The following is a 26,969-nucleotide window of genomic DNA, read 5'->3' as shown; positions in this document are numbered from 1 at the left end:
CATTTAGGAAGGGATTATATTAATAAAGAAAATGCTTATGTGAAGTAAAAAATAGATTACACAATTGTGCCCATGGTATAATTACAGTAATGTGAAAATAAACGGCCTATGCTAAGAAAGCGGAGTGGGAACCAGTCCAATAGGATGGAAACACTGGTTTGCACTCTGTTGATAGGATGGAGGGGGTTCCTACGTCTTCTACCTCTCTGCGTTTTATGAGTCTTCTATAAAGAGCATGCATGTTAAGAGCGTTATTTTTAAATGGAAAGAAATAAATGTTGTTATTATTTTTTTAAACCCAAGCACCTCGCCCATCTGTGCAGATCTGCTTGGCCCCGCCGGCATGTTCCAGGTGAGCGAGCTGGAGGCACATGGCAGGAGCCTAATCAGAATGGAGCGGGGCCAGATCCACACTTGCCCCAAGCTAGTGTGTGCCAGGGCCTCGTGGAGGTCTGCTCCCAGAATGAGGCGCTCTCTCGCCATGTTTGTGGGGACACATGGTGGCAAAGGCTCCCAGACTCTCCAGGGGACAGACAGGCTGCCCAGAGGCGTCCACATCCACTTGACCCACTCCCCTTCAAGGAGTCATGGGGGGATAGGCAGGGCAGCGAGCTCAGGGTCCGGGGGAGGCCTGGTGTCTGCACTGGCTCTGAAGTGGTGCTATGTGACAGAACCTTCTGGAATGATGGAAATGTTCTCTATCCGCCCTGTCTGATACGGTAGCCACCGGCCACGTGTGTCTACAGAGCACTTGAAATGTGGCTAGTGAGCCCGAGAAACTGAATTTTGAATTTTGCTTAATTTTAATTAAGTCACCACTTGGGGCTAGTGGTTACTTCATTCGACTGCGAGGCTCCAGACGGGGTCTCAAGATTGCTGCTGAGGAAAGAAGTTCTCATTGGAATAAAAGCGCTCCCTTTTACCGAGGGACCCATCGGAATAAAAGGGCTCCCTTTTACTGAGGGACCCACGTACAGAAACCAAAGCAGGCTCAGGACCACTTCAACTAGGGCGCTCCGCGATAACACTGACCTAGCCCCCCGTCCGCCCAACTCTGATTTCAACCCAAGTCTCTGGAAACCTCTTGTGCCAGTCCCCAGAGGTGGGAATCAGGAGACCTCCGGCCCTTTCCTCCCACCTGGACCTTTCCCCTTCATCCTGTAGCTCTGGTTTATTGAGTTCTGCCACCTACTCAGCCATGTGACCTCGATCTCATCCCCTTCCCAACCCCGGCAATCCAGGACACTCAGCCTTTACTCCTGCATCTGAGATCCTCTTTCCCTCTATCCCAGTGACATGTGGGCTCAGACCCCGCTCTCCAGGCGGTACCCCAGGCCACCTTCCAGCACCTCCCACCCAACAGAAGGTGCATAGGCAGGGGAGGGCTTTCCAGCCAGGTGCCACTTGGCCTGGCTTCTGCCAGCTTAGGCAGGGCAGGGAAGAGGGGAGCAGTGAGGAGCCAGAGCCCCAGCTAAAGGAGTGGCCTTCTGGGAAATGACGGGGTTGGAGAGGAGACATCTGCACATTCCAGGTCTCTGCCTGCCCTACCTAGGAAAGATACAGCCAGAACCTTGATGCTGGGCCCATCTCAGAGATGGCACTGGTGAGGTTCCTGGGCAGCACGCCGTCAGATTTGAGCATCTGCTTTTGTTGCCACAGCCCCGGTCCCCATCTATCAGCTGCCATTTACACACACCGAGACTGCTCCTTTGTAGAGGGGACCTGAAGGGGCCATGCAGACTCGCTGAGGAGTAGATCATTCCCCAACTTGCGTTGGGTCAATATCAATCCATGGTTTGTCCATTTCTCTCAGTGGGTAGATGGGGGCACAGTCGGCTCAGCTTCTGAGCTGCAGGGTCTTCTCAGGGCTAGAAGTGCCCTCGATAATTAGCTCATGTGTACAACTAATGGCCTGCCTTCCAATCTTGGTTTTGCCACCTGCTGGCTGCATGACCTTGGGCAAGTTGCCTAACCTCTCTGGGCCTCAATCTCCTCACCTGCAAAATGGGGATAGTAATGGCCTTGGCTTAATTTGGTTGTTGTTTCAACGAAGTAGGGAATGTTGTGAAGCACTGAGAAGAACAGTGCCCGGCACAAGAGGAGTGCCATTATTGTCACTGTCATTACCGACATTATTTAATGTGCTCGTAACCTCTGATGGAGACAGCAGCCCTCAGTTTAAAATTGGAAGGAGGGAGTGCAATGGGCATAGCCCACATACGTGCCTACAACTTGATCTGTAAGTGGGAGGAGGAAGCCGGGCCTGGCTTTGCGGACTTCAAGAGAACCAGCTGAAGCTCAGCTCTCAAAGCCCCCAGGGATCCAGGGCACTCTTGTCCCGTCCACCGGGAAGGCAAGGGGCCCCTCTCTATAAGCCACGCTGGGGGAGGCAGAGGGACCGAAGCTGACCCCAGCACCCTTGGCTGCCTTCCTGGGCTGGGAGAAGATGTTCTGGGATGGAGAGTGCTCACTGACTCAGGGCCTGGCCTCTCCCCACTCGCTCACAAATGATTCAACCTCCAAAGCTCTGGTTCAGAGTCCTGAAATGTCAGCGGAGTCTCGGAGACCCACCCCTACCCTCCCCAGGCCTGGAGCAGGGAAGGGACTTGGCCAAGGTCACAAAGACCATCAGGCCCAGAGCTGGCACCAAAATAGAGCTCCTGACTAGGCCAAGACACCCCCTACCAGCCTTCTTTGCCCCTCAGGGTCCTGCTGCAGCATCTCAGCTGCCTGTGGCTCTCTCCCCAGCGTGCTCTTACCCTCGGGGGCTTCCTTCCCCAAGGGATGGCTTTCCTTCTGGCTCTGCGCAAAGCCCCCTCCCACGCCACCCCAGCTCCATCTGCCTGCGTTTGCCCCCCCCCCCCCCCCGACACACACACACTTCTGTGCCAGAGCTGCCTGCCCCTTCGCTCAAACCACCTGGCAGCGCTGGGCAGGGACCAGGTTGATTTGATCAAGACTAGCTGTGTCCTTGGCCGTCCCTCTCCTCCAGGCCAACAGCAGGGACAATCAATGCCCTGGGACCGAAACTGCCTAGCCCCTTCCAGTTGGCTCGCTCCCCAGGGCCCAGCTCCACCCGCGGACGCTCTGCCAGCCTCTTGTCTGTGGGCCAGTTCTGGTAGGGGCTCCCAGCGCCCTGCTCACCAGCCACATGGCCTTGGTTTCCTCAACTGTGAAAGGGGGCTTGCATGCGGTGTTGACGGAGACATTCAGCCTGGGGGGTCCAGGAACCTACTCAGAATGGTGCTGGGACATGTGGGAGGTGCTCTGCCCCACCAGGCTCCTGGCAGTGTCCCCAGCCCTCCACCCATCCAGTCAATGTAGGGCCAAGTCCCTTCCCCTCTCGAGGCCTCAATTATTCCAACTGAAAAATGGGAATGAAGAGCCCAGCCTTGCCTCCCTCATCGGGTGATTCTGCAGATTCAGTGAGGTCAAGGTCATGAACGTGCCACACAGAAACCTGTGCCCACTCGGAGTCAGGCCTGTGCTGGGCACTCAAGTGCTCCCTGCCTTAAAATGCTCACAGACTAGTGAAGGGTGATGGCGGTGAAGGGGGCACAGAGCTACTGGGTGAATGAGGGGGATGCCTTCCAGGCTGGGAGCTAGGGGAGATTGGGATGGCCAGGGTCAAGGCTGGACTCAATCCTGTGGCCAGCAGGGACCCACTTTAGGTCCGAGGCTCAATGACCTCATCTTTGAGGTACCGAGTGGGCCCACTTACCTGCCTGGCCCCGGGGAGTGTCAAGCTCCTAGCTGAGGGATGCTGGCCCTGCCCTGCCCCTCGAGGGAGTGTTTCCACACATTCTTCCCACCCCTCACCAACCCTCACCCCAAGACTCCCTACATATCGGCCTGGGCCATGCCTCCCACCATGCCTGCCACCCTTCCTGCGCGCTGGCCGGTTGCTAAGCCTGCAGGGGCCAGCAGAAGGAAAGGGACCAGGTCCTAGAGAGAGAATCTGACTGTCCGAGGTGGAGACCCAGGGCTCCCTCCTTTGGGAGATGCCACACCAGCCTCCAAATTCCAGAATCCTAAACCCAGAGAACACTGAGGCCCCATAGGAGAAGCCATCTGGCCAAGGTCACACAGGTGAGGAGGGGGAGGACAGCTGTGCGTGGAGGGATGGAAAAGGAGTTACCCAAGTGTGGCCTGGGAGGCTTGTTGTTGGCTCTGCCCGGGCCAGTGGCGGGGTCTGCTGGGCAGCTGTGTGGGAACGCGTGAGGGCTTCTCAGTGTGTTGGGGGAAGATGACACAGTGTAGGGGCGCGGGGGGGGGGGGGAGGGGGTGTCAAGAGACTCCGGGAAGGTGCGTGCAGCGCAACCTGGCTCTAGCCCAGGCCCCGGCGCCCAGGCTGTGCCCGCCCAGGACCCCGCCCGCAGCCCCCCGCGGCCTTCCCCCCTCCACGGCGCAGATGCGCGTGCGCGCGGGATGCGGGGCGCGGGGCGCGGGGCGCGGGGTGCGGGGCGCTGCCCGCCGGCCCGGGGCCCCCGGGGTGACGCGCGGCGCCGCAAGGACACGCAGGCCGGACGCGGGGCGCAGGTGCCGTGGGCGGGGACCCGCGTCCCCCCACCTGCCGGCCGCGCCACCTGCTGGGCCGCCCGCCCCGCCCGCCCCTGCCTGCGCGCCCCAGGCACCACTTACCAGCTCCTGGGCACGGCCGACGCTGCGGCCTCGGCTCCGGCGGCTGCTGTCGCTGCAGGCGGGAGCCCGGCGGGCAACGATCCGCTCCAAGGACGGAAAGGCCCGGGCACAGGGCGGCCTGGCCGGAGGCGCCGGGCGCGACCCTCCGCGGCAGGCGAGAGCTGCGGCCCAGTGCTCCCCACGCTCCGCACCGGCGGCGGCGGGCGACGCGGCGCGCTCGGCTCCAGCCGCAGCTCTGAGCGCGGAGGGAGGGAGGGGAGGGAGGCAGAGCGCGGGGGGGGGGGGGAGGGGGGAGGAGGAGAAGGGAGGAGGGAGCGGGCGCGGGGGGCGGCGCGCGGCGCGGGGGCCGCGGGGCTCCGGAGCCACACTCCTGGCGCGCGCCCTTCGGTCCCCCCAGGATGCGCGGGGGGTGCTTGTCCTTCCTGGTCTGCCAGGGCCCCCGGAGGGTGCTAGCGGATGAGAGGTGGGCTTGGCTGGAAACCTGGGGGACCTGGCACCTGGGAGCGCGGAGAAAGAGCGATGAGCATGTGACTGGGCCACCCGACCGCTGCTGGGGCCTCTCAAATGGAGTGTGGGGCCGGGTTGCTGATTGGTAGCCTGGGGTTCTTGGGCCCCTGTGGTTTCCCAGGGGGTCGCGATACTCTTGGAACTGCCTGCTGTTGGGAGGATGACACCTAAAAGCGTCTTTGGGAAGGAGACTGGAGCTTCTGACAGATTCTCAAAGTTGGTGACCCCAAAAGGTTATCACATAAACACCATTACACAGGACACAGAGCTACTGCACGCAGGTGGACACCCAGAGACAGGCGCACAGGGACCCATACATTCCAGACACAAGCGGAGACAGACACACAGACAAACCCCAAAGCAGAGAAAACCCATACCCACCAACACATGTAGGCACATCCATGGACAGAGACCGAGTGTGTGCCCGTGGACACCCCGCAGCCAGGTGGGAGCTGGCTGGCCCGGGCCACTTGTCTTTCGAGTCCCAAGCTTCCCAGTTCCAGGGACTGTGGGTACCTCCAAACTCAGAGGAGGCCTTTGTCACCATCTGTGAGCATCAAGCAGAAGTGCAAGAGGGCCGACTCTGTAGGAATGAGAAGTGACAGGCCCGCAGTAAGCCTCACCACCTCAGAGCAGGCAGGGCTCAGAGCCCAAGAATGTGGCAGGTAGAAGACACTTGGACATAGCCACAAACTCTTTCTTGCCTTGGACAAACAGCGCCCCAGGGTGTCCCATGTGCAAGGCCCATGCTGGGCACTGGGGACACAGCCGGGGCCGCAAAACAGGGAGCTGGCGGGCAGAGTGAATGTGTGGTCACGAAGTTGGGGTAAGGGCCCCCAGGGAATGTTGATGGGGGAGACGAAAGATGGTGCCGGGGGCTCAAGGAAGGCTTCTAGGAGGAGGTGCTTTTGTGACAGACACCTAGAGGAGGCAAAGGGTCTGCCCTGGGCCAGGGGACTGTCACACCTCCCCAGAGTTTGTCTTACCTGCAGGAAGCAGCTGGTTCCATGAGCAGCCCTTGAGACCTGGAACTCCTCAGTGCAGGCAGAGGTCACACGCACCCTCACACATGCACACACACGTTGACATGCTCATATACGCTCTGTCACACACACACGCTCACTTCCCCACACTCACTCTCACACTCATACATGCTTAATCGCACTCGCACACATTCACGCACAAGGTCATATTCACGTAGCCCACACTCGCTCACTCACACATTACACACTCACAGGTCACTCACACATGCTCATGCCAACACACGCTCGTGAGCCCTCACCGGCCAACATGCGCACGCTCACACCCAATGAGTCACACATGGTTACACGCTGTCACACTCACACGCTCGTACACACTCAGTTACTCACTCACATACCTAGCCAACCCCACTCACACTTACGCACGCACAATTATTCACATACGCTCACACTCGCGCCCACTCTCGCCTAGTGAGCTCCGCACACTCTCATACACACTCACGCACTCAGAGCCCGCTCCCACGCTCGCTCCTGCGTACTCTTACACACTACTTGTGCACTTCCTGAGGGAGCTAGTGGGCGGTCCCGCGGGTGGGGGTCGCCCCGGCGGCCGCAGCCGGCAGCAAGGCTGGCTCCCTTGGCCCCACAGCAGCCCCAGAGCCCAGTCTGCCTGATGCACTGGGCCCCGAATGGGGAAGATAAAAGCTGAAGCGAGTCCCCTGATTTCCGGAGCTCAGTGTTGCCCATGGGGCCTCCTGGCATGTGAGAGGCAGCCATCTTGGAGTTGTTCTTCTCGCCGCCCGCCACTCAGAGGGGCACCGGACCCCACCTGAAGCCGACTGTGAAGCTGGGTGGGCCTTCACCCTGGCCAGGAGCTGGGGTGCCAGCTCACCTCCCGGGGCATCCGCACTAGGGAAGAGGAATCCCGAGTGGTGGGAACACCTCCTGAGAGCCTGTGGCCTCCTCTACCCCACAGATTCAAGCTGGGTCCGCTTCTTGCCCCCCCCACCCACAGTGTGGCAGGCTTCCCGGAGTCTGGCCCAGTGGCATGTCCTTCGGCCCCAGGCCTGAGGTCCCTGGCTCTAGAGCCACAGGAGGCTCTGGTGGCCCTTACAGGAGCCTCCCTTGGGCAGGAGGTGCACGCTCTGGCCGATAGCTAACGTTCAGTTATTGGTCAGCCTCTTAGCAGACATGTGTTGGCAGCTCGGGGCGGATCGGAGTGGGGAAGAAATGGGTGCTGAGCGGGAGGGGAGAGTCTTGCACGTGCAGGCCTGGGAGTGGCTGAAGAGAAGAGCTAAGACTCCCTTGGGACTGTGTCACTGCCTTCCGTCAGGGACCAGGGGACCTCCTGATTGCCCCTGGGGGCATGCTCATTTTGCCGATGGCTGCTGTCCACACGGGGGCATTGGCACCCTCACGTGAAGTCAGTCCAGCTCCCAGAGCTTGGTGCAGGCTGCCTCGGTTGGACAGTTACATGAGTCCCCTTCTCCCAGCTATGCACAGGCCACCTCTTGCTGGGGTTGCCCTGGAACACCCAGGGGGAAGAAACAAGTCGAGGGGAGAAAATCAAAGGCAGGGTACAGTTACCACCACTCCTTCGCCTCTTTCCTAGGGATACTGCCAAGGGCTAGCCCAGCCCAAAGTCAGCTGACCAAGGAACGAGGTGTGTGGCCTTCAGGAGAGCTGAAGGGACAGAGCACGGCTCCACAGGGTGTCATGAAAACCCCCAGTCTCTGGCAAATGGCAATCCCCAAATAGCTAATGAGCCAGGAGAGGGGATGACCCTCTTTCTGTGGTTCAGAACAGTTGGTCCCTAGCCTGTGGCCTGAGGCCAAGAGGGAGGTCTCAGACCTGGGGAGTGAGGGAGCCTGGGTGCCAGGGAAGCTCTCCCACGGTCATCGATGGCCCCTGCTCATTGGCCAGCCCCTCTTGGTTTCTCCATCTGTACAGAGGTGGGTGGGGAGAGCTTCAGGAGGCCCACGGCTGGGGCTGGGGGTGCGGCAGGGCAAGGTGTTTGGCCGAGTGGCCCAGACCTCCCTGCTTCCCTGAACCCTCTCCTGTTCCTTTCCTCCAGCCCCATACCTAGTCCCCACTGTGCTCTTGCCCTTTCCTGCCCCCTCCGGAGCCTTGGGCCTTGGTCGGTGCCCCTGACTCTTACATCGTCAGTGGCTCCCTGTCAGCTGCCTCCTCCTGGGACCTTCTCAAAGGCACTCTCGGCCCAAGAAACAAAGCCAAGAACGAGAGGCCCGCCCTCAGGCCCGTCTCCCTGCAGCCTTCACACTCACTGTGTAAGAGGAACCCACACGCCCTCTTCCTACTGACCACCCCCTCCTTGTCACCTGCCTCCAGCGCTCCCCCTCCCCCACGCCGCATGCTTTCTTTCCCAGGTCTTCAGCCAACCAGCGCCACACCCCCACACCCCTCTTCCTGGGACCGGTAGCAGCCACCCCTCCCCCGCTGCCTGGTTTCTCCCTGGGGACAGCAATTCCTCAGACCAGCCTTGAAGTGGCTGGGCCCCAGGGCCCTCTCTTTTCCGAGTGTTCACTTTCTCCCCAGCTGAGAGCATAGCCCTTTCCTTCTCCCCTCCTCCTAGGCCTTGGGGGCCACCATCAAGCTGGGGCCTCCCAGATCAGTACTCACCTGCAGCCCCATGGCAGGCTGAAATGCCCCCACAGAGATGTGCATGTCCTAAGCAGTGGAACCAGACTGGGACCTTATTCGGAAACAGGGGCTTTGCAGATGTGATTAAGTTAAGGATCTTGACATGGAGAGATCATCCTGGATTATCTGGGTAGGCCCTAAATGCAGTGACAAGTGTGCTTATAAGAGGGAGGCAGAAAGAGATTTGACACACACACACGCACACGCACACGCACACGCACAGAGAAGGAAGCCATGTGAAGACAGAGGCAGAGCCTGGAGCGGTAGCCACAAGCCAAGGAATGACCGGAGCCACCAGAAGGGGGAGAGGCAGGAAGGATCCTCCCCTAGAGTTTTTGGAGGAGCACGGCCCTGCTGACACCAGGATTTTGGACGTGTGGCCTCCAGAACTGGGAGAGACTCAATCTCTGAAGTCACCCGCTTGTGGTCCTTTGTTACAGCCTCCCCAGGAAACTCCTACCAGTCCCCGACCTGGCCCCCAAGAAGTCCTGGGCCCCCTCAACCCTGCCTGCGGCATACCTCCCCTCGGACCTCCCAGGCGCTCGGCCTCCATAGAGTCTACCCCAGAGGTTCTGGAGAGCCAGGGTTCCTCTCTCATTCTCAGGAACAGCTCAGGGCTGGCTATGGGGAGCTCTGGCCTCTGGGGCGCGCAGCAGGCCTCGGGGCCCTTCAGCGTCAGGGCTGCCCCGGGCTCTCTAGGGCGGCAGGGGCCCTGCCCCACAGGTCCAGAGTGGGGTTGGCTTTGTCTTGTCCTGCAGCCCCTGCCCTCCCAAGACCAGAGCCCAGAGCCTGTGGGGACAGGGCCTGGAGCCCATGGAGGGACCAGAAGTGAATGAACACTGCCACCCAAGTTCTCAAAGCAGCCCCTCCACCCAACCCTTCAGGCCGCTCAAGGAGGGGTTGTCCTTCTGAGGTGCCCTGCCCCCATCCCCGGCCGTGGTCTATGGACGCCTGGCTGGCTGCCCCTCCAACAAGCCCTAACTTGTCTAAACCTAAGCGGTGGATTCGGCTTAGGCTCCAGCTGGGCCCCGCTACGTCCAGAAGGTGCCTGACCTGCAGTAAGTACTTGGAAATGTCCCCCCACCCCAGCCCCATGTGGCTGAGAATGCTCCTTGGCAGCCATTTCCTTCACAGGACAGCCCTCCCTGAGGGAGCTGCTCCCGTGACTTTCATGGCGCGCACTCGTGCGTGTGTGTGTGTGTGTGTGCGTGCGTGCGTGCACACCTGTGCCTGCCTCAGCTCACTCTCTGGCTTAGGCCCCTCCTCTGGGCTGCATCCACACACCCAGAGCGCCTGGGGTGCTCCCAGCCTCGGGTGGTATTCCGTGCAGCCCCTTCCTCTTCCTCCAGAGGCCTCAGACCTGGGGGTGCCCCACCCCCATCCTGCCCACGTCCTTCCCGTCACTGCACAGCCTATCTGTCCCCAAGTCCAGCGGCTGGAACCCGGCCCCCCCTCCCATCGTTCCTGCTGCTTTGCGGCATAGCTGAGGCCTTCTAGCTGGGCCCCCCTGAGCCCATCCACCCACCCACCGCTCAGAGTGGACCAGCCCAGCCCCTGTAGCTTTGCCGCCCTGGGGTTTCCCGGGACCTCAGCCAGGCCCCGAGCCCCACGAGGAGGGCACCCTGCGTGGCGTGAAGTGTACATGAAACTGCATCCTGGCCTGGTGCCTGGCAGGGATCACCTTCATTCGCCCTGGGGTTTATTTTTAAGCCCAACCAGCCCCAACTTCTGTATGGTCGTCATCATCATCATGACTCACAAGCTCTTGTGGGGCATGGCCCTGGTCACCCCCCTGGGCTCCTGCCACAGGGCCCAAATGGTCCCCTGGGTGCCTCAGGGCCTCTGGTCTGGGCAGAGTGTGGGTCCTGCCCACAGGGCACTGTCCCCTACTGTGTAGGGTGACCCACAAGACCCACAGGACACCTTCCCTAGGGCCCAGCCACAAGGGTCTTATGCGCATTATTACACTTGTCTTACTAGGTTTTTTTTTTTGAGAGAGAGAGAGGGCACATGTGCGTGAGCAGGGGGAGGGACAGAGGGACAGGGAGAGAGGAATCCCAAGCAGACTCCAAGCTCATTGCAGAGCCTGACATGGGGCTCTACCTCACAACCCTGAGACACGTCCCAAGCTCAGGTCAAGAGTCGAATGGTTAACCGGCTGAGCCACCAGGTGCCCCACTTGTCTCACTAGTTTGTCCTGGCACCTCCGTCCCTGAGTGAGAGGGAGGCAGAGAGGAGAGGAAGGGCAGGAAGGCTGGGAGGGAAGACAAAGATCTCTGGGGGCTACGTTGGACCTGCACGACACAGTTTGGTGCCCCAGACCGGCCCACAGAGAAATGGCCTGAGGGCTCCATGTCTCTGTCTCCTCCAGGCCCCAGGTCTGGCTGTCCCTCTTCCCGGCCAGTGAGGGGACTTGACTGAGGCCCTGTCTCCTGGCCCCTGGCCAGTGCCCTTGCCCTGAGCCTGCCCAGCTCAGCAGACATGGCCCAGAATAGTGCTATGATGCCGACGGGTGACATTCTATCACAGGGCCACCATGCTGAGCGGCGCCTCCCATCCCCAAAAGGGGAAACTCAGGGACGTCGGGCACCCTGGTGCCAGGCCAGGCAGAAGGGCATGCAGTCCTGTGCTCGGAGCCAGCCCGGGGCGCCTCTGAGCTCCTTCTCTCCTGGGCTGGCTCTCCTCATGGGCCCTGCCTGCTCTACTTTCACTGGAAAGCCCAGGCCCCCACCACCTGAGGCAGAGGTCCCTCGTGGGGAACGAAGGACGAGCAGCCAGGCTCTAGCCCACTACCTCCTCAGTCTGCTGGGCTTGCCGTCCGAGGGCACATTGCTTTGGGGACTGTCCCTCCCATGCCCATGCTGCCCTTTCTGGGCCAGACCTGTCTTCCCAGCGAGTAGGCTTCTCAGGCCGTGTCCTGGATCCTCTCTTGGGAGCCGGCGACAGAGCATTGCCACCTGGGCTTGGCTCTGCGCGCACACAGTGTGACCTACTGGGTGGAGGCTCTGCACGGGGCCCAGGCCAGGCCCGCCCCGGTGGGCGCGCTCAACTTGCTGCCCGGTCTCTGTGAGGCCTGGCCTGCCCAGGTGTGCGCCCCCTGGTGCTGACTTGGGTGCTGTGCACAGTTTTGAAAACAGCCGGGATCGAGTGTTGTTCTGAGCCCCCAAATCCCATCAGGACCGGCAGGCAGGGCCCCTAGGATTTCCAGGCTCCCCTCCCAGAGTGAGGGTCTAATCTGGTACCCTGAAGATGGCAGGTGCTTGGCAAGTGCTCCATTCTGGGAGGGCAGATGCTCCCTCAGCCGGGACAGCTGGGGCAAAGCAAGTGGCCTGAAGAAAGTGGAAGGGGGGGCGCCTGGGTGGCTCAGTCGGTTAAGCGACTGCCTTCGGCTCAGGTCATGATCCTGGAGTCCCGGGATCGAGTCCCGCATCGGGCTCCCTGCTCGGCAGGGAGTCTGCTTCTCCCTCTGACCCTCCCCCCTCTCATGTGCTCTCTCTCATTCTCTCTCTCTCAAAAAAAAAAAAAAAAAAATCTTAAAAGAAAGTGGAAGGGGCCTCCTTGTCCAGTCTCGGATCTGGAGGTACTGAGGACTCTGGCCTGCGGGCAGGGAAAGCAGCAAAGAGGAAGCCCGAGGCTCAGAGGGGCCCACTGTGGCTCCCCTCTCCGCTCAGTCCCCAGCGCCCCCCCCCAAGTGGCGGCACACAGAGCCATATTGCACAGTGTTTCTTTAATTGGAAGACAACAACCGACCTCAGAAGCAGCCCCTCCTCAAGCTGGGTGTGATTGCTTGAACCCCCCCCCCCCATACCAGGGGCCAGAAGGCGGAGGGAGGGAGAATTAGCCATCATGGGGGGAAAGAGGAACAAGGAAAGCTGGCTGGCGGCCCCAGCGGGATGCCGGGCCCTTTGCAGGGCCAATGCTCCCCTTTGGAACAGTGGATGTGTGCAGGGCACATCACCTCCACCTGCCGGCCTCCTCCAGGACAGTCCAGACTTGGGGGCAAGGACCGCGTGGGGCAGGCTTGGGGACAGCTGCCCACTGTCCCCTGGCTTGCCTGGGGAAGGGCTGCGCAGAAGCCCAGCGAGACAGACACTGGACCCAGCTCAGGGATGTGAGAGAGGAGAGGAAGGATGAGAGAGATAGATGGAGATAGAGAGAGAGGGAGAGAGAGAGCCAGAGAGCCAGAGAGGAAGATACTGGTCTAGAGGCCAGTAGAGCAAAGAGGCTCGGATAGATGGGCCATGAACTTGCAGAAGGGTGGGGGGCACGAGAAGCCAAGGGTAGCAGGCCAGGCCAAGGATGGTTGGAAGCTGGAGGGATGTGTGCCAGGCAGGTGGGGTGGGCTGTCTCCATCCTTGTTAGCCCCTTCCCACCCCCTTGACCCAGGGCCCATCTTTCTTGGACTGGAGTCTTGGGCAATTTGATTTCAGGGTGAATGGGAAGAGAGCTTTATGAGGGTGCCTCTGAGTGGCTATGACGGGGGGCGGGGGCGGGGGCAGCTCTGAAGCCAAGAGGCATGTGATGGTGGCTGGGTCTTGTGCCCCATCTGCATGCTTGGGAGCCAGGATGAGGGCGTCAGGAGGCAGCGAGTTGGGGTCCAGGATCAAGGGCGGGGCTGGGTTGGGTGCAGCTGGGCGCTGGCTTCGCTCCTTTGCTCTGCCTCCCCTTCACGATGTCTGCTGTGCTCCCCAGAGGCCCCGCCCAGGCCATCACAGCGGCTGCTTGCTGCTTCTACTTTTTGTAGTTGCCAAACTGGATGGCCAGGCGGTCGGTGACGCAGCGGAAAGTGGCCGGCTGCACCTCCCAGTAGGGCACAGGGTTATTGAAGAGGCTGATGCCGTTGTAGTATGCCCGCTTGACCCCGAAGCCCACGGGACAGAAGTCGTTGACGCCCACCTTGGTGATGTTGTTGGTGTGCAGATAGACCACCTGGGGGCAGAGGGGTGTGGCTCAGGCCCAGTGCTGGCGGCCGAGTCATCCCCTGACCACCCTCCGAACCTGGTCCGGCTTGGGTGGGCCAGGTGGAGGGCAGACAACAGAGGGCTTGGGCCCTCCCTCCTGGCTGAGTCCCGCCTGGCCATCTCACGGGTGCGATTTCATTGCAGGGCTTGCCCTTTTGAGGCTTGGGTATGGTTGCCAGGTGGGTGTTGGACGGGATTTTAAGGTGCTGGTGTGTGACCAGGGGCCGGGACGAGGGACCCAGATGCGGTGTATGGTGGGTGGGAAGTGAGGGGCCTGGAAAGATGGCACCTTGGGCTCACAGAGGGTCCCTGGCCCTCCCTCTGGGTTTCCCAAACTCCAGGCCTGCCCCTGGGTACAGCCTCTCACTCCAGAGACCCATAGGTATGAGAGGAGGAAGAGCCTGCAGATGACCTCCTCTTCCTTCCAGTCCGCAGGGGTGCTTGCTCTCTAGCAGCCCTCAACTTTCTGAAGCCCCTCTCTAGGGGAGGGACGGAGGAAGCAGGAGGGTGAGTAGGTAAGGAGCCCCATGGTGGTGCGGAGGTGCTCAGCCTGCAGCTGCGCCCTCTAGAGGCAGAGAGGACACCGGCCGCTAGAGGGCGCGCTTAGCCGGGCATGGGCCTCCCTGCCGCAGCTTCGGGCCTGACCCCCCCCCCCCCCCCCGCCCTCACCGGTCTGGACTTGGCTCTGGCTGGACAGCCTGTGAGAATGGCAGGTCTCCTGGCGAGTATGAATGGGACCGAGGAAGAGACTGGAAACCAAGCCAGGGACAGGGGTCCCTGAAAGAACCCCAGGCAAGACCCTGCACCCCCTCATCAGCCTACTTCCGGCTCTGAGCTGAACCTATCTTGCCACAAATCTGTGCACCTCCGATGCCCAGACTGTTCTCTGACCTCCCAGGCTCTGCCATGCCTTTCTGGTGTCCCACCCACCTAGGAAAACTTCAGCTGCAATATCTACCAGGCCAACTCCTGCTCACGCCTTGAGCCCCCTCCCCACCCATGACCTGCCCTCTTTGTCATCCACGGTGGAGTCCCCGCTCGCCTTCCCTACTCCTCAGCACGATCCTTGTGATTGCTTCTTTGCAGATCAGGAGGTGGAGGCAGAGCAGAAGACGCTGGCCAGATCGCACACACCAAGGTCCTGTTCCACTCTGTCTTACAGAAGCTGGCATGGGGGCTGCCCACGGCTCTCACCTGGAGGAGCTTGAGGTCCGGAAGGCCAGAAGGCACCCTGGACAGCTTGTTATTGTCCAAGTGCAGCTCCCGCAGGGTGGGCAGGAAGCTTAGGCTCCCGTTCTCGATCATGCGGATCTGGTTGTGGCCCAGGCCCAACCTGCAAAGGGCAGATGAGATGTACCAAAGGCTAGAGGAGAAAAGAGCAGTGGGGCAGGGCACACTGCTTGGACCCCCAGACCACCTGTACAGCTTGGAGTAACGGAGCAGATCCTCCAGCTCGATGGCCTGGATTTTGTTGTGGTCCAGATGGAGTTCATTCAGGGTCTCGGGGAGGTCTGCCAGGAAAAGAGGGTGTTCTGAGTGGAATGCAGGAGGGGAGGCCACGTGTGCGGGCTGGGTCTGTATGTGGGGTGGCGGACGGGAGCACTACCAAAGCCCTCCCTGAGTTGATTGGTGGCTCCAGATGTCTCCAGCCCCCCGCCCCCCATCCGTGCCCATCTGTGCCATGGAGGCCGGAGAGCAGGGGGGAAAGGGGCTGCCTTCCTACCTTTGGGGATGCCGGTGAGCTTGGCCTCAGAGATGCGAAGGTAGTTGAGCTTCAGGCCATCGAAGGCTCCAGGCTCAAAGCCACTGTTTTCCAGGGGGTTCCCACCCATCTCTAGGAGAGAAGCCCTGCTCAGTCCTGGCGCCGGAGCTGGGCGGCCGCCTGCCTGCACAGCCCCAGGTCCTGCGGGCTTCCTGGCTTGGGCTAGCCTGACGGGCCCTGCTCCCCCAGCTCCCCCTGAAAGCAGCTCTGCTAATTTACTGGGCTGATTGCAAACTCCTGGCTATTCAAGACCATTACCTCCCAAGGGTGTTGGCTCAGGCATCGACCTCCGGGGGTAGGGGAAGCAGGAGGAAAGGGAGGGGAGCCAGAGATCAAGGTGGGGCTCCACCCCAGCCTGCTCAGCCCCTCTGGCTGGGCCCATGGTGGTCCCTGGCTGGCTGGCCCTTTCCCTTCCCTCTCTCTATGGTCCCCAGGTTTCTCTTCATTTTGCCTTGGCAGCCCTGGGGCATGCCCCCAGACAAGCCTCCAGAATGTTCTCTGAGGCCCACCAGGCTTGTCCGTGGCACCAAGCCACTCTGGCTGCAAGAGGCTGCTCTCCCTGAGCCCTCCCTGCTGGCCACGGGGGGAGGCCTGTCTGTCACGGGCCGGCCGCACTCACCGATGCAGTTCATGTTGCGCAGCCCGCTAAACACGCCCTTTGGCACCTTGCGGATGCGGTTGTCATGGATGCGGAGCTCCACCAGGGAGCTGGGCAGGTTAGGAGGGATCTCCACCAGGTGGTTCTTGGAGATATAGAGCTTCTGCAGCTTCCGCAGGGGGCTGAAGGCCTTCTCGTGGATCTTGGAGATCTTGTTGTTCACCAGGACGAGAGCCTGGGGCAGGGAGGGCGTGGGAAGTGAAGGCACCAGCTCCCCACCGCGCCCTGCCCTCACCACTTTCTCCCTCCCTTGCTCCCCCTCCCCCCGCCCCCGGACTGGCGATCAGTGGGGCCTCCAGCACAGCCTCAAGCAGATCCATCTGTGCCTGCGGGCAGAGTGCAGAGCCAGAAGCCCGCACTCAGGCCTGGCTGGGCGATTATTGCCTCACACGGCCCACCACTTGGCTGCGTCTCGATTTCCCTACTTGCACCCTGGCTATGACCAAGTCTTTCCTTCTCGGGTAGCTGCAATGTACCAATACAACAAAAAGTTTTCAGCCGAAAAGGGAATTGGGCGGAGCGATTCTGTCCTGTGCTTCTGGCTGCTGACATCCACACATGTGACCTGTGACCTGGGGCACTCCAGACTTCTCGCAGGACTCCATGGGCCTCCGGTCCCTCTGGCACCCACATGGCACCGCCCACCTCCTCGGAGCCCCGCAGGGCCGGGGCTCGCTTACATAAAGGTGCTGGAGGCCTTTGAAGTCATCTCTGCGGAGCTCCGAGATGTCATTGTTCTGCAGGTCCAGCAGCGTCGTGTCGGGCGAGATCTCCTTGGGCACAGCCTTCAGACCTGGGGGCCGGGGCCACCGTCACCAGCATGAGCGACTCTGAGCACCGGGACACGCACGCGCGCGCACACACAGACACGCACGCAGGGACTCTGCCGCAGGTGAAGGCCCTTCTCACTCCCCACCCGCTTGCAACCAACCGTTCCACACTGAAACCCAGATCCCCAGGCCTGTGTGGGGTCACCCCATCCCTGACCCCACCCTTTCATGCCCATCCCACAAGACGGACACGTGTCTTCTTGGTAGGGCGCTCAGGCTGGGCCTGCGCCTTCATGCACCTGTCCCGCCCTGGTCCCAGGACTGACCCAGGTCGGAGCACTGAACAACCCGCAGGTGGCAGTGGCAGCCAAAGGGACACATGGCGCTGAAGGTGGGCGGGAGGGAGTCCAGGTCCGGGACCCCTGAAGTCGTCTCAGCACCCGAAGCCTCCTCATCGTTCAGCATGGGCAGCCCGTCGTCCAAGGTAAAGTCCCAGAAGGCCTTCTGCTCAAAGGGCAGAGCCTGGCTCAGGGCCAGCAGGGATGCCAGGAGCCACAGGGGCTGCATGGTGGGTGTGCCTGGGGAGCCAGGGTGAGAGGGGCTGTCAGGAGGCCAGCCGGCACTCGCACCTGCCCTCTGGGCCCTGTCCCGGCAAACCTCCCAACAGCAGGAGCCGAGGTTCTGCACGTGCTGGCACCCTGTTCGCCACTCCTCCCTGGGGACAGCCAGACCCCAAGGTAGGAGCGGCCGGGAAGGAGGTGGCAGCGGGAGGAGGTGTGGGCAGGCGGGAGACAGCTCCTGCTCCCGTCTCATCCCAGGCAGGATGCTGGCTTTAATGGGCAATGCGTTGTCTTGCCAGTCGGTGAGTCTGCAGCACTAACCCCCTCCCCCGCTGTCCCCCCCCCCCACTGAGTCAGCCAGCAGCCTGCCTGGGGGGGGGGGGTCAGTGAGGCGAGCGAAGGGAGTGGAGGAGGCAGACGGAAACGCAACTATTTGCCCCATCCGGGCTTTGAAAGATTTGGATTTGAATGCACTCTTGTGGCTCAGGGCAGTGTGGGTGCAGTCAGTGTTGAGCTAGACCACCATGAGTCACTTCCTCTCCTGCCCACATTTTTCGAAGAAAAGTCGAGGGGCCAAGACACCAGGCTGGGCACGCTGGGCCGAGACCTGGGCTAGCCCCGGAGGCAGTGCGGAGAAAGAGAGCCTTGCAGAAATGGCTGAGGGGAGGGGCACCCACCCTCCCCATTGCTCCCCAGGGCCTCAGCAGCCCCTCCTGGCCTCCAGCGCTTCCCGTGGCTTGGCCTGCGGAGCCCCAGGGCTCGCACATCGGCCCTGCCTTCCTTCTGCCCGTGGCCCAGCCCCCTGGAGAGGCCACCAGAGGGGAGTAGGCGGCTGCCAAAGTGGCAGGCAGGATCAGGCTTGTCTGAAGGCTCCCCCAGGCCGGGTAGCGGGGTGGGCGTGAGGGGAAGCTGCCCTGCCCGAACCTGCCCCAGGTGCCCATATTTACCCACCTCCTTCCTTCTCCCATCCAGAGAGAGGCCCCTCTGTTGGAAGGTCCTGTGCAGGAAAAGGCCCGAGCCTCTGCCTCTCCCAGCACCCTCACCTACCTGGATTGCCCCGGAAAGTCGCAGCTGGCCTAATTTCCCCATTTGTTATACAGGCATAAGTGGGCCTGCCCTGCTTCCCTCCTAGATTCTGGTGTCTGGGGTTGCCTTGGGGGCATCCGTGGGCAGTAAGCCTGGCCGGGTCCCAGGGGCTTCCTGCAGACCCACACCGGGCCCCACCCCAGGGAGACCCTCCTCACTTGGGGCCCATTTTGGCTGGGGGAGGGGCCGTGAGGGGCTTCAGGGGGGCTGGGTGACCCCTGAGCCTCACTGCCGGATGGAAATGTGGAAGGAGTCCCTGGGGAGTGGAGGGCCTATGTACTCTAGGCCAGCACCTTGTGAGCAGCTTGGCCCTGCCTGCTGCTTTCCTGGGCAAGCCCAGTTGGTGTGGGCCTAGGCGGGCTGCAGCCGGCTGCCCCCCAGAATCCTCCCAACCAGCAGGCCAGGGGCCTGGGACCACCTCCGGGTCTGGGCACAACTGCTCTATGCCCCGGGTTCCCATCTATCCCAGTCTTGCCACCCCCTTCCATACTCAGGCACCCCCTCAGTGGGTCATGTAGCTTGCCCTGGCTCCCACCATCCCCAAGGACAGAGTGGGAGAGAATGGAGCAGCCTTTATGGCAACCAGGCCTGCAGTGTGCTTGGCCAGCAGAGGTCACGGACCCAGGACATGGTTCAGTGGACTCAGCTGCAGAGCCAGCCCCAGAACGCCCCCAGCAGGTTCCAACAGCCCTCCTGAGTGTGGCCCCCAGGGACAAGCTCAGAGAAGCTGCATGCCTGTCCCAGGTCACACAGCAAAGCAAAGGTCCCCCATGTCGGGGGAGCACCCAGTGTGCCTGGCTCCTTCAAGCCCCAGCACCCCACGATCACACCCAGGTCCTGCCAGCCCCCGGAAGGTCACGGGGCCGAGTAGGGAGAAGGCCCTGTGCTTGCCTACCTGGGCAGTGTGTCCCTCCTTCTTCCCCTGATTCTGCAACCTCCAGGGCAGAGCAGGGTAGGCCTAGGCCTCGAGTGCCTGCTGCTGCTTGGGGCCCTTGCCTGGGAGCCACTGGACGCCCGGGGCTGGGAGGAGGAGGAGTGGTAGGAGAGAACAGGAAGGGGAGGATGGAGGCAGGAGAGCAAGATGGAGTGGGAGAGAGGGAGGAGCCTGTTCCCTTCTTGCCTGGCACCCCTGCCACAGCCGCTACCTCACAGGGGGGATGAGTCAGGGCTGGAACGCCCAGTGGGAGCCTTGGAAGGCTTTGGGATCCACAGTTCACCTGGATAGGTGGGGGTGGGTGGGGTGGTCTGGCCAGGCCCAGGGAAGGCTGTGGGGAGAGGTGGGCAAAAGCAGGCCTCTTCTAGCCTGCCTGGGCTGGGAAGGGCTGGGGGTCTCCACAGGGGACCTCCGCCCCCCCATCTGGCCCCTCCACCAGAGTAGGGGATGGATGGCCCTGGGAAGGCCAACCAGGGCAGGACGGGCCACCCAGGCTCCATGTGGGCTCCCGGGACCTGTCCCGGGGGGATGGGTGCTCTAGACGAGATGAATCAGCTCAAACCAGCCATGCTTGATGTCGCTGCATCTGGGGGCCACAGAGAGGCTGAGGCAGCGGCCATAGGCTCCAGCGCAGGCTCGTTCTTGGGGGGAAGGGACTGAAGCTGAGGGCTTGGAGGCCCTATACCAGGGCCCTGTGACAGAGGCAGAGGACAAGATGTGGCTGGTTCTCCAGCCACCCGCCTCTGGCCGGGTCCAGGCAGTGGAGCAGCTGGAAGGGTGGGGGCTGGGCAGGCTTCCCAGCAGAGCCTCATGTCCACTCTGGGAGCCGGCACAAGACTCAGCTGGTAGAACTGCATGGCGGAGTGGGGGGGGGGGCTGGCCGGACAATGGACCTGAGGGGCCTTGAGCCCCATCAAAGTGCGCTTGGAGCTCGCTGGACACCGCCCCCCCAGCCTCCCTGCTCAGAGCAAAGGAAACAAGTGGTCACAGCGGTGAGGCCTCCGGCCCGGTGCCCACAGATGTGAGCAAGGGAGAAGGCCGGGCTTCCTGGAACCTGCACCGCCAGACCAATAGGGCCTTCCTTGTCTAGCCCTCTGAAAGCCAGCGCAGTCCTCCGAGTGGGATTGCTCCAGGTCAGCGCCAAACAAGATGCATTGGCAGCCTCTGAGAACATGGAGGGGCCGTGCCAGGCATTCAGGCCAGGCCAAGGGCGGCGGGAGCAGGACTTAAGGTCTGGCATGCCCTGGGAGCTTGCTTGCTGCCAAGTCGTAGACGCCGGGCACTGTCCTGAGGCCTCAGCCCAGGGTGTCTGGCCCCACGGAGCAACCCGACCTGAACTCTGGCGTGCGTGCCACCATCTACCTAGCCCTGCGGCTGTGGCAGGGGTGCCAGGCAAGAAGGGAACAGGCTCCTCCCTCTGTCCGCCAAATCCCTCAGGCCGGAGGCAGGGGCACTGTCCGGAGCTGTAGTCCCGGCTGCTCCCTGCTGCCCTCCCAGGCCCCAGCCCACTGGCGCTCCGATGGCGTCTAATCTGCATCTGTGTGCCAAGCAGAGAGCGGGGACACATGCCACCCATGGGTCTGCTGAAGCCTACGCAGCTGCGCGTGTGTGAGAGGGTGACCGTGTGAGGGGCTCGTGGCTGGAGTGGGGAGAGGGCAGGCCCTGAGCCCCACCCCATCTGCGTCTGCACCCCAAGCCACCGTCGGCTGCAGGGCGAGCAGACGCCTGAACATGGCCGGCCAGGGCAGCTCTTTCCTGCCGTGGCCCTGGCACTGCTGGTGTGACTGGACGGAGCTGGGCCCCAGGCTCTGTCAGCCTTCAGGGAGAGGTATGAGCTGAATGCGGGAGTTGGAGGCTGTAGGGAGCCAGCAGGGAGCCGGCCCTCTGGCTACAGAGGGCTGGTCCCGGGGACCCGACAGGGTGGCCCGTGCTGGCTCCTGGCTCGGTCAGACCTCTCTCCCCACAGCATTCAGGAGAGCCATCCACCCCTCCCCCACTCTGCCGGGAAACCTCTGGAAAGCAGGAGGGTCAAACTGTTGGCCAGGAGCCAGGCAGCAGATGACCCAGGTCAGCTGGGGGTCCTGAGTTTCCGGCTCCTTTCACACCTGAGCCGTGTGTCCTTCCTCCTCCTCCCACTCACTGAAGAAATCCTGAGCTCCTCCTCACCACGTTCTAGAATGTTTGAGGAAGAGGGTGGATGCTATCATCTCCCAGGGGCGGGGCAGGGGACTTAAACATAAACATAAACATAGCCCTCCCAAAGACCAAAAGAAGCAAGAGCTGTTTTTACCACTTAATGAATAGGTAAACTGAGGCTCAGACTTTGCCCAAAACTCTTGCCCAAGGCCACACAGTAAGGAAATGGTAGAACTGGACTCCACTGTCTGTCTGTCTACCTGCCCATGTAACTGGCCCCTCCCTCTGTCATTGCAGACTGTGCCGCAGGTCCCAAAGCCACAAGACCCTATACTCCCTAGGCTGCGCAGGGGGCTGGATCAGCCCCTGGGTCCCTGGAAAAGACTCCTCGGCAGCTCCCTCACCTGAGCTGGGAGGTGATGCTGGTGGAAAGCTGGGCCCTGCTCTGTGGGCCCTTTGCCCCCTTGCGGGCATCATGACTCCTCTGGCAACACGGGGCCTCTCTTTGACCGCCGAGAACAGTAGCGCCCTACTGTCTGGAGGGCCAGCCGCCCCTCCGTGGCCCCAGCACACCCACCAGCGCTTGCTTCAGGTCTGCAGAGGCATGGAAAAGCCATCATCCCAGCCAGGCCAGGGAGCTTCCCTGGAACATTTTAGGTCCCAGCAGGCACCAGACCCCGAAGGGAGATGTTCTCAGCCTGGTTCCCAGAGCCCGGCGCCCCCCCTGCCTTGCTCCCTGGCTGGGCTAGGCCAGGCCAAGGCAAGGGGGCTTGGCCCTGCCTTCTGGGCAGAAGACTGGCCAGGCCCCTGGGAGTGAGACCCTTCCCTTCCTGGGCCCAGAGTTTCCTGCAGCTCCTTCCCTGCATCGGGTTCCCTGTTCTCTGCCGGGAGATCTGGCTGGGGGTGGGAGCCAGCCTTCTGCAGTCAGCCCAGGGGGCCCCTCCCAGGGCTCCCCCAGTGCATGCCTCCTTGCAGCCAGGTGGCCTCTAAGGCCCTGATGGACCATAATCAAGGGTGAGCAGGGACTCAGACTGCAAGATCAAAGTCACATTTGCCTCCGGTCTCCTGGGACAGGGCTGCCAGAGCCAGCCTCTCTCTCTGCCCTCTGCCCCTCTCCTTCAAGTCCTGCTTCTGTTCCCCAAATCCCCAATCCTGCAGCCACTTGGGCCTGTGTCTGTCTGCTGTGTTCCACTTGGCCATCCGACCCTCAAGGGGCAGATGGTGGGGGAGAAACAGGGGTGAGCTTAGAGTCACAGAATCCTGCAGCTCAGCCCCAGGCTGGTGTTTGTGGAGTTTGGCTTCCAGATGCCATGGACTGGGAGAGCTGAGTGCTAGGAGACTGGATGGAGACCCCAGCCCCTTAAAACTGAGAGATGTGTTGCCACAGGGAGGGGCTGGTGAGTCATCTGAGTTCCGGGCTCCCGGGGATGACAGTGATGTTGTTCTGTAGGCTGCCATGGGAACTGAGGCTGGTGGGTCCTAGGCAAGAAGGTGTCTTCCATGGCCATCCCATGAACTGCCCTGATCCAGAGCAGGGCAGTTGGGGGGGACACGAGAAGCCAAATGGGGTGGCTTTGGGGCAGCTCCCAGGAGCCTGGAGTCCTAGAGGGAGTGAAGGAAGCCCCAGGGGGACACTTGGGCTGTGGGCTCCAGGTGAGGGGGCAATGAATCACAGCCACCCACCCCCTAGAGGAGCTGGCCACGAGGGCCCCGCCCCATGCCCACCCCAGGGGCCACTGGGAGGCTGGCCTGACCACAGGGCCGGCCAGTTGGGCTTAATGGGCCTCAGGCCCGGGAGCAAGACTGAGCAGACACCTTCCCGTTCCCCCAGCACAGCCCTCCTCTGCCGGCCCCCTACTGGCTCCCTCGAAGGTGGGATTTATGGAAGGCATCCTGTGGGTGATCAAGGTGTGGGCCCCAGTGTCTGAGCAGAAGAGGACAGGAGGGAGGGGAGGGGCACTGCCTGGCACTAGGGTCAGTTGATGGGGGGGGCAGAGCTGCCAGGACCCTGCCTTCAGGGAGAGCTCTTGCTCAACACCCCCCGACTCCACGGCTCACAGGGAGGGTGCCTGGGAGAGCCACCATCACCCCTCTTGCCCCTCAATTTGAGCCAAGCCCTTGGGCTGCTATGTCCCCTCGCACCAATGGGGCCAACCGGTGTGGAAGGAGGCAGCTCCGGGCAGAGACCAAGCTCTCTCACCCTGGGGTGACCGATGAGGAGGGCGGGGAGGGAGTCATGGTGGGGGTGGGAAGACCTTTTTTACAATCAGGGGTGTTGGAAGGTCCCTAGAGATGTGCAAGACAAATGACCGAGTGGCTCAGCAGATGAGGCTTCAGAGGCCTTGGGGCTGGGCCTGGGACCGTCCACGGAGGGGGGGGGGCAGGGTGGACGGCACCTGCCAGTGCCCACTGCTTGTGTGCCCCAGAGAGATCCTGCGAGACGGCTGCGTCCCCAGGCTGCTAAGGACAAGTGACTGCTGGGCAGTCCTGTGCTGCGCTGTCTCCGCGGGGCTTCTGCAGGGAGCGGAAGAGGGATGGCAGTGCGTGGCCCAGGAAGCAGGGCAGCTGGGAGAGATTGGAGGCCCTATTGGAAGGGACACTCTGGGGTCTCTCAAACACTCCCGTTCCTCCTGTCCTTCCTTGTTTATGCTCCTCCAATGGGCCAGGGCCACTGGTAAGATGGGGAAGAAATTTCGTCAGAGGACTGGCATGCCAGCTTTCTGGGCCCCTGAAACGAGCCTGCACAGAACTGCCCCCAGCCCATCAGCGAAAAAGCTGGGCTTCAGACTCCCCATCTACAAGACGGGCACTCGAGTCCCTGCTCCAGGGCAGGGCACAAAAGCCGTGGGATGGTCTGTGCCCACTGTGACCTGGGTTCTTGGGGCTTAAAGGTAGGCCAGTGGGCGGGCAGGTGGGCCAGGCTCCCAGTCTGCTCTCGCCGTCCAGTGTGGTGCCTTCCTTTCGAGGCACCCCCGCCCTCCTGCCCTCCAAGGCTACCCCGAGCTGTCCCACCAGAGCCAGACACGGGTGGCTTCCCCGCGAAGGCGCCGCCTCTGCCTGAGCACCTGGTGTCTCAGGGAGCCGAGGCCCAGGCAGCTGCATGTCTCCAGGAGGCGCTCCCCTGTGTGTTCGCGGCCGCCCGCACGCATTCTCACCCCGCACCAACCCTGTCCCTGCGGGGACCTCCCCCAGGAACCTTCTTTCTTGGCACTGAGGGAGGCCTGAGCATCTCCAGCCTGTCTCAACGCCACTGAGTCCCTGTAGGGTGGAGAGTAGGCAGGCCAGGGAGCAGGGGTAGGACTGGCCATATCTGCAACCAGAGTGGCCCTTAACGAACACTGTTCGAGAACAGTCTCCCTGGCCTGAACGAGGTCTACCCTGCCTGCCCTAAGCCACCACCCTGCCCTGGAGCACCCCGGGCCTCCTGCTCCCCTCAGCAGAACCAACTCGGGCAGCCCTCACGAACCAGTGCCTGGGCCGCAGCCCCACCCATGGAGCAGTGAGGGGGGTGCTCCCATCCCCCAACCCTTCAGGGCACTTGGTGACACGTGCAGAGAGCTCCATTCAGCCTTGCTCCTCTCCTGGGTCGCTTGGCACGCCCCGCAGCATGCCAGCCATCTTGGGAACTTGCAGGACAGGCCAGTGGCCCTGTCACCTCCCACTCCAATCCCCACGCGGTGCAGTTGGCCACAGGTTGTCATTATCAATGCCCAAGTGACTTTGAGGCTTCCCTGGGTGGTATGGCATCAATAGCCAGGGCTTGTCAGTCAGGAGCCCTGGGTCCTGGCCCCAGCTTTGCATCTGACTTGCTGTGCAGTTGTAGGCAGGTTCCTGCCTGTCTCTGGGCCTCACTGGTCCCCTTTGTACAATGGAGGGAGTGGGGGTGAGACCAGCAGGGGCCACTCCTCCCCTCCCAAAGCACTCTGGGGGGCAACCTTGCAACTATGCTTTTGCTTCAGACCTGGGGTTCTCCCTCCAATCTAGAGTCACCCCATGCACCAGTCAGTGGGGGGCTGCTTTTGGGGGACAGAGCTCTTGAACCTCACTGATCCTTAAAGGCATCCATCCTGGGACAACGGTGTCTGAGTTTGAAAGTGGATCTGTGGCCTCACCCCTGCCCAGGGTCCCCAGAAACCCTGCAGCGTCCCAAGCTAGGCCTGCCCAGGCTAACATGGCATTCCCCACCCCCATTCTGAGTCAATCCAAGGGGGTCCTTGGGACAGGCAGAACTGAGCCACCCAAGCAGCCACACCCAGGGACCCTGTGGCCAGGGCCCTGTGGACCCACCCCTCACTCAGGAGGAGGTAGAGGAAGGGAATTAGCCTGTGAGGAAGAGAGAAATATCTGGGCAGGCTGCCTGGGGTGTGTGGGGGAAACCAAGTCTCCGAGCCCACACCAAGGGCTGGTGCTGGGCAGTGCGGACTGTTCCCCAAGGGTGCCAGAGCAGAGCGCGGAGGGAAGCCCGCAGGAGTGCAGGGTGCTCTCAGGGACTCAGGGACTCCCAGTGAAGGACGAGGGCTCCTGGCAGAGCTGGGATGCCAGCCACCCAGCCATGCCTGGGCCATGCTCAGGGTTGGGGGGGGAAGTCAAGGGGAAGAACCTGAGAGGGAGGCAGGGAGGGTAGACATGCAGTGTTGCTGAGTGAGGTCAGAAGGGAGAGGAAAGGGGGGGCAGAAAACACAGAAAGGGACAAGGACTAAGGGAGCTGCAGCGTGGTGACGAAGGGGTGTGGGCCAGTGGGAATCGTGCCTGGAGGTAAGGGGCTGGCAGAGACAAGGGTAGGGATGTGGAGGGGTGGTGTGGGGGCAGCAGGGACGGGCGGCATCTCCAGGATGGTGAGGGGACAGTGGAACCAGGGATGCGACAAGGAGGGGACAGCAGGGACAGCCGGGGGGGGAGCTGGTGTGGGGGGCCCTACCTGGAGAGGGCAGGCAGCCGGGCACAGGCTGGCTGGTTGGCAGGCTTGGGTGTCAGGCAGTCAGTGCGTCTGTCCGTCTTCGTCGGGCCCTCCGAGAGCAGCTGCTCACTCCGGGGCAGTTTGTGGAGAGAGGGAAGACAGAGGCGGTGGGAGGGAGGCTAAAGGCTGGGCGGGCTGGCCGACAGGGAGGGGACGACAGCAGGAGGGGGCGGGGAGGGAGGGAAAAAGGGAGGGGGCTGGTGGGGCGGAGAGGGAAGGAGAGAGGGAGGGAAGAAGGGAGGGAGGGGGCAGGCCTCCGGGGGGGCCCCCCTGGAAGCTTCAAAGGGAGCAATTTTCTTCTAGACGGCTGGGCTAGCTGTCCCCCCACCCACCCACCGCCCCAGGCACATGGGGAA

At 62.0% G+C, this 26,969-nt stretch overlaps 1 protein-coding gene across 2 annotated transcripts; it reads right to left on the bottom strand.

The window, feature by feature from the left end:
• Nucleotides 1-12,497: 12,497 nt before the first annotated feature.
• Nucleotides 12,498-26,744, bottom strand: BGN (biglycan). Of its 2 annotated transcripts, none has more exons than XM_045883901.2 (8): nucleotides 26,575-26,744; nucleotides 17,267-17,518; nucleotides 16,851-16,963; nucleotides 16,132-16,345; nucleotides 15,474-15,584; nucleotides 15,168-15,261; nucleotides 14,945-15,083; nucleotides 12,498-13,718 (listed from the first exon to the last, which is right to left on the bottom strand). In XM_045883901.2, the coding sequence occupies exons 2-8, from the start codon at nucleotides 17,505-17,507 to the stop codon at nucleotides 13,521-13,523; spliced, it is 1,110 nt and encodes a 369-aa protein (XP_045739857.1). In that variant the 5' UTR covers nucleotides 17,508-17,518; nucleotides 26,575-26,744; the 3' UTR covers nucleotides 12,498-13,520. The 2 variants fall into 2 exon arrangements, with proteins under 2 accessions (XP_045739857.1, XP_064430772.1); XM_064574702.1 differs by lacking the exon at nucleotides 26,575-26,744 and adding an exon at nucleotides 19,482-19,616.
• Nucleotides 26,745-26,969: the final 225 nt, after the last annotated feature.

The sequence above is a fragment of the Mirounga angustirostris genome, unplaced genomic scaffold (assembly GCF_029215605.1).
Source record: "Mirounga angustirostris isolate CCGP_5_RB_7025 unplaced genomic scaffold, mMirAng1.0.hap1 SCAF_11, whole genome shotgun sequence".
Classification (NCBI taxonomy): domain Eukaryota; kingdom Metazoa; phylum Chordata; class Mammalia; order Carnivora; family Phocidae; genus Mirounga; species Mirounga angustirostris.
This window is presented reverse-complemented; position numbering and strand designations above follow the sequence as displayed.

Coding starts and splice junctions, on each gene's coding strand:
- BGN (XM_045883901.2), bottom strand. CDS start 17,507: ATGCAGCCCCTGTGGCTCCTGGCATCCCTGCTGGCCCTGAGCCAGGCT. Junction 16,346..16,850: donor AAGGCCTCCAGCACCTTTAT/GTAAGCGAGCCC, acceptor TCCCTGCCCCAG/GCTCTCGTCCTGGTGAACAA. Junction 15,084..15,167: donor CGTTACTCCAAGCTGTACAG/GTGGTCTGGGGG, acceptor TGCCCTTTGCAG/GTTGGGCCTGGGCCACAACC.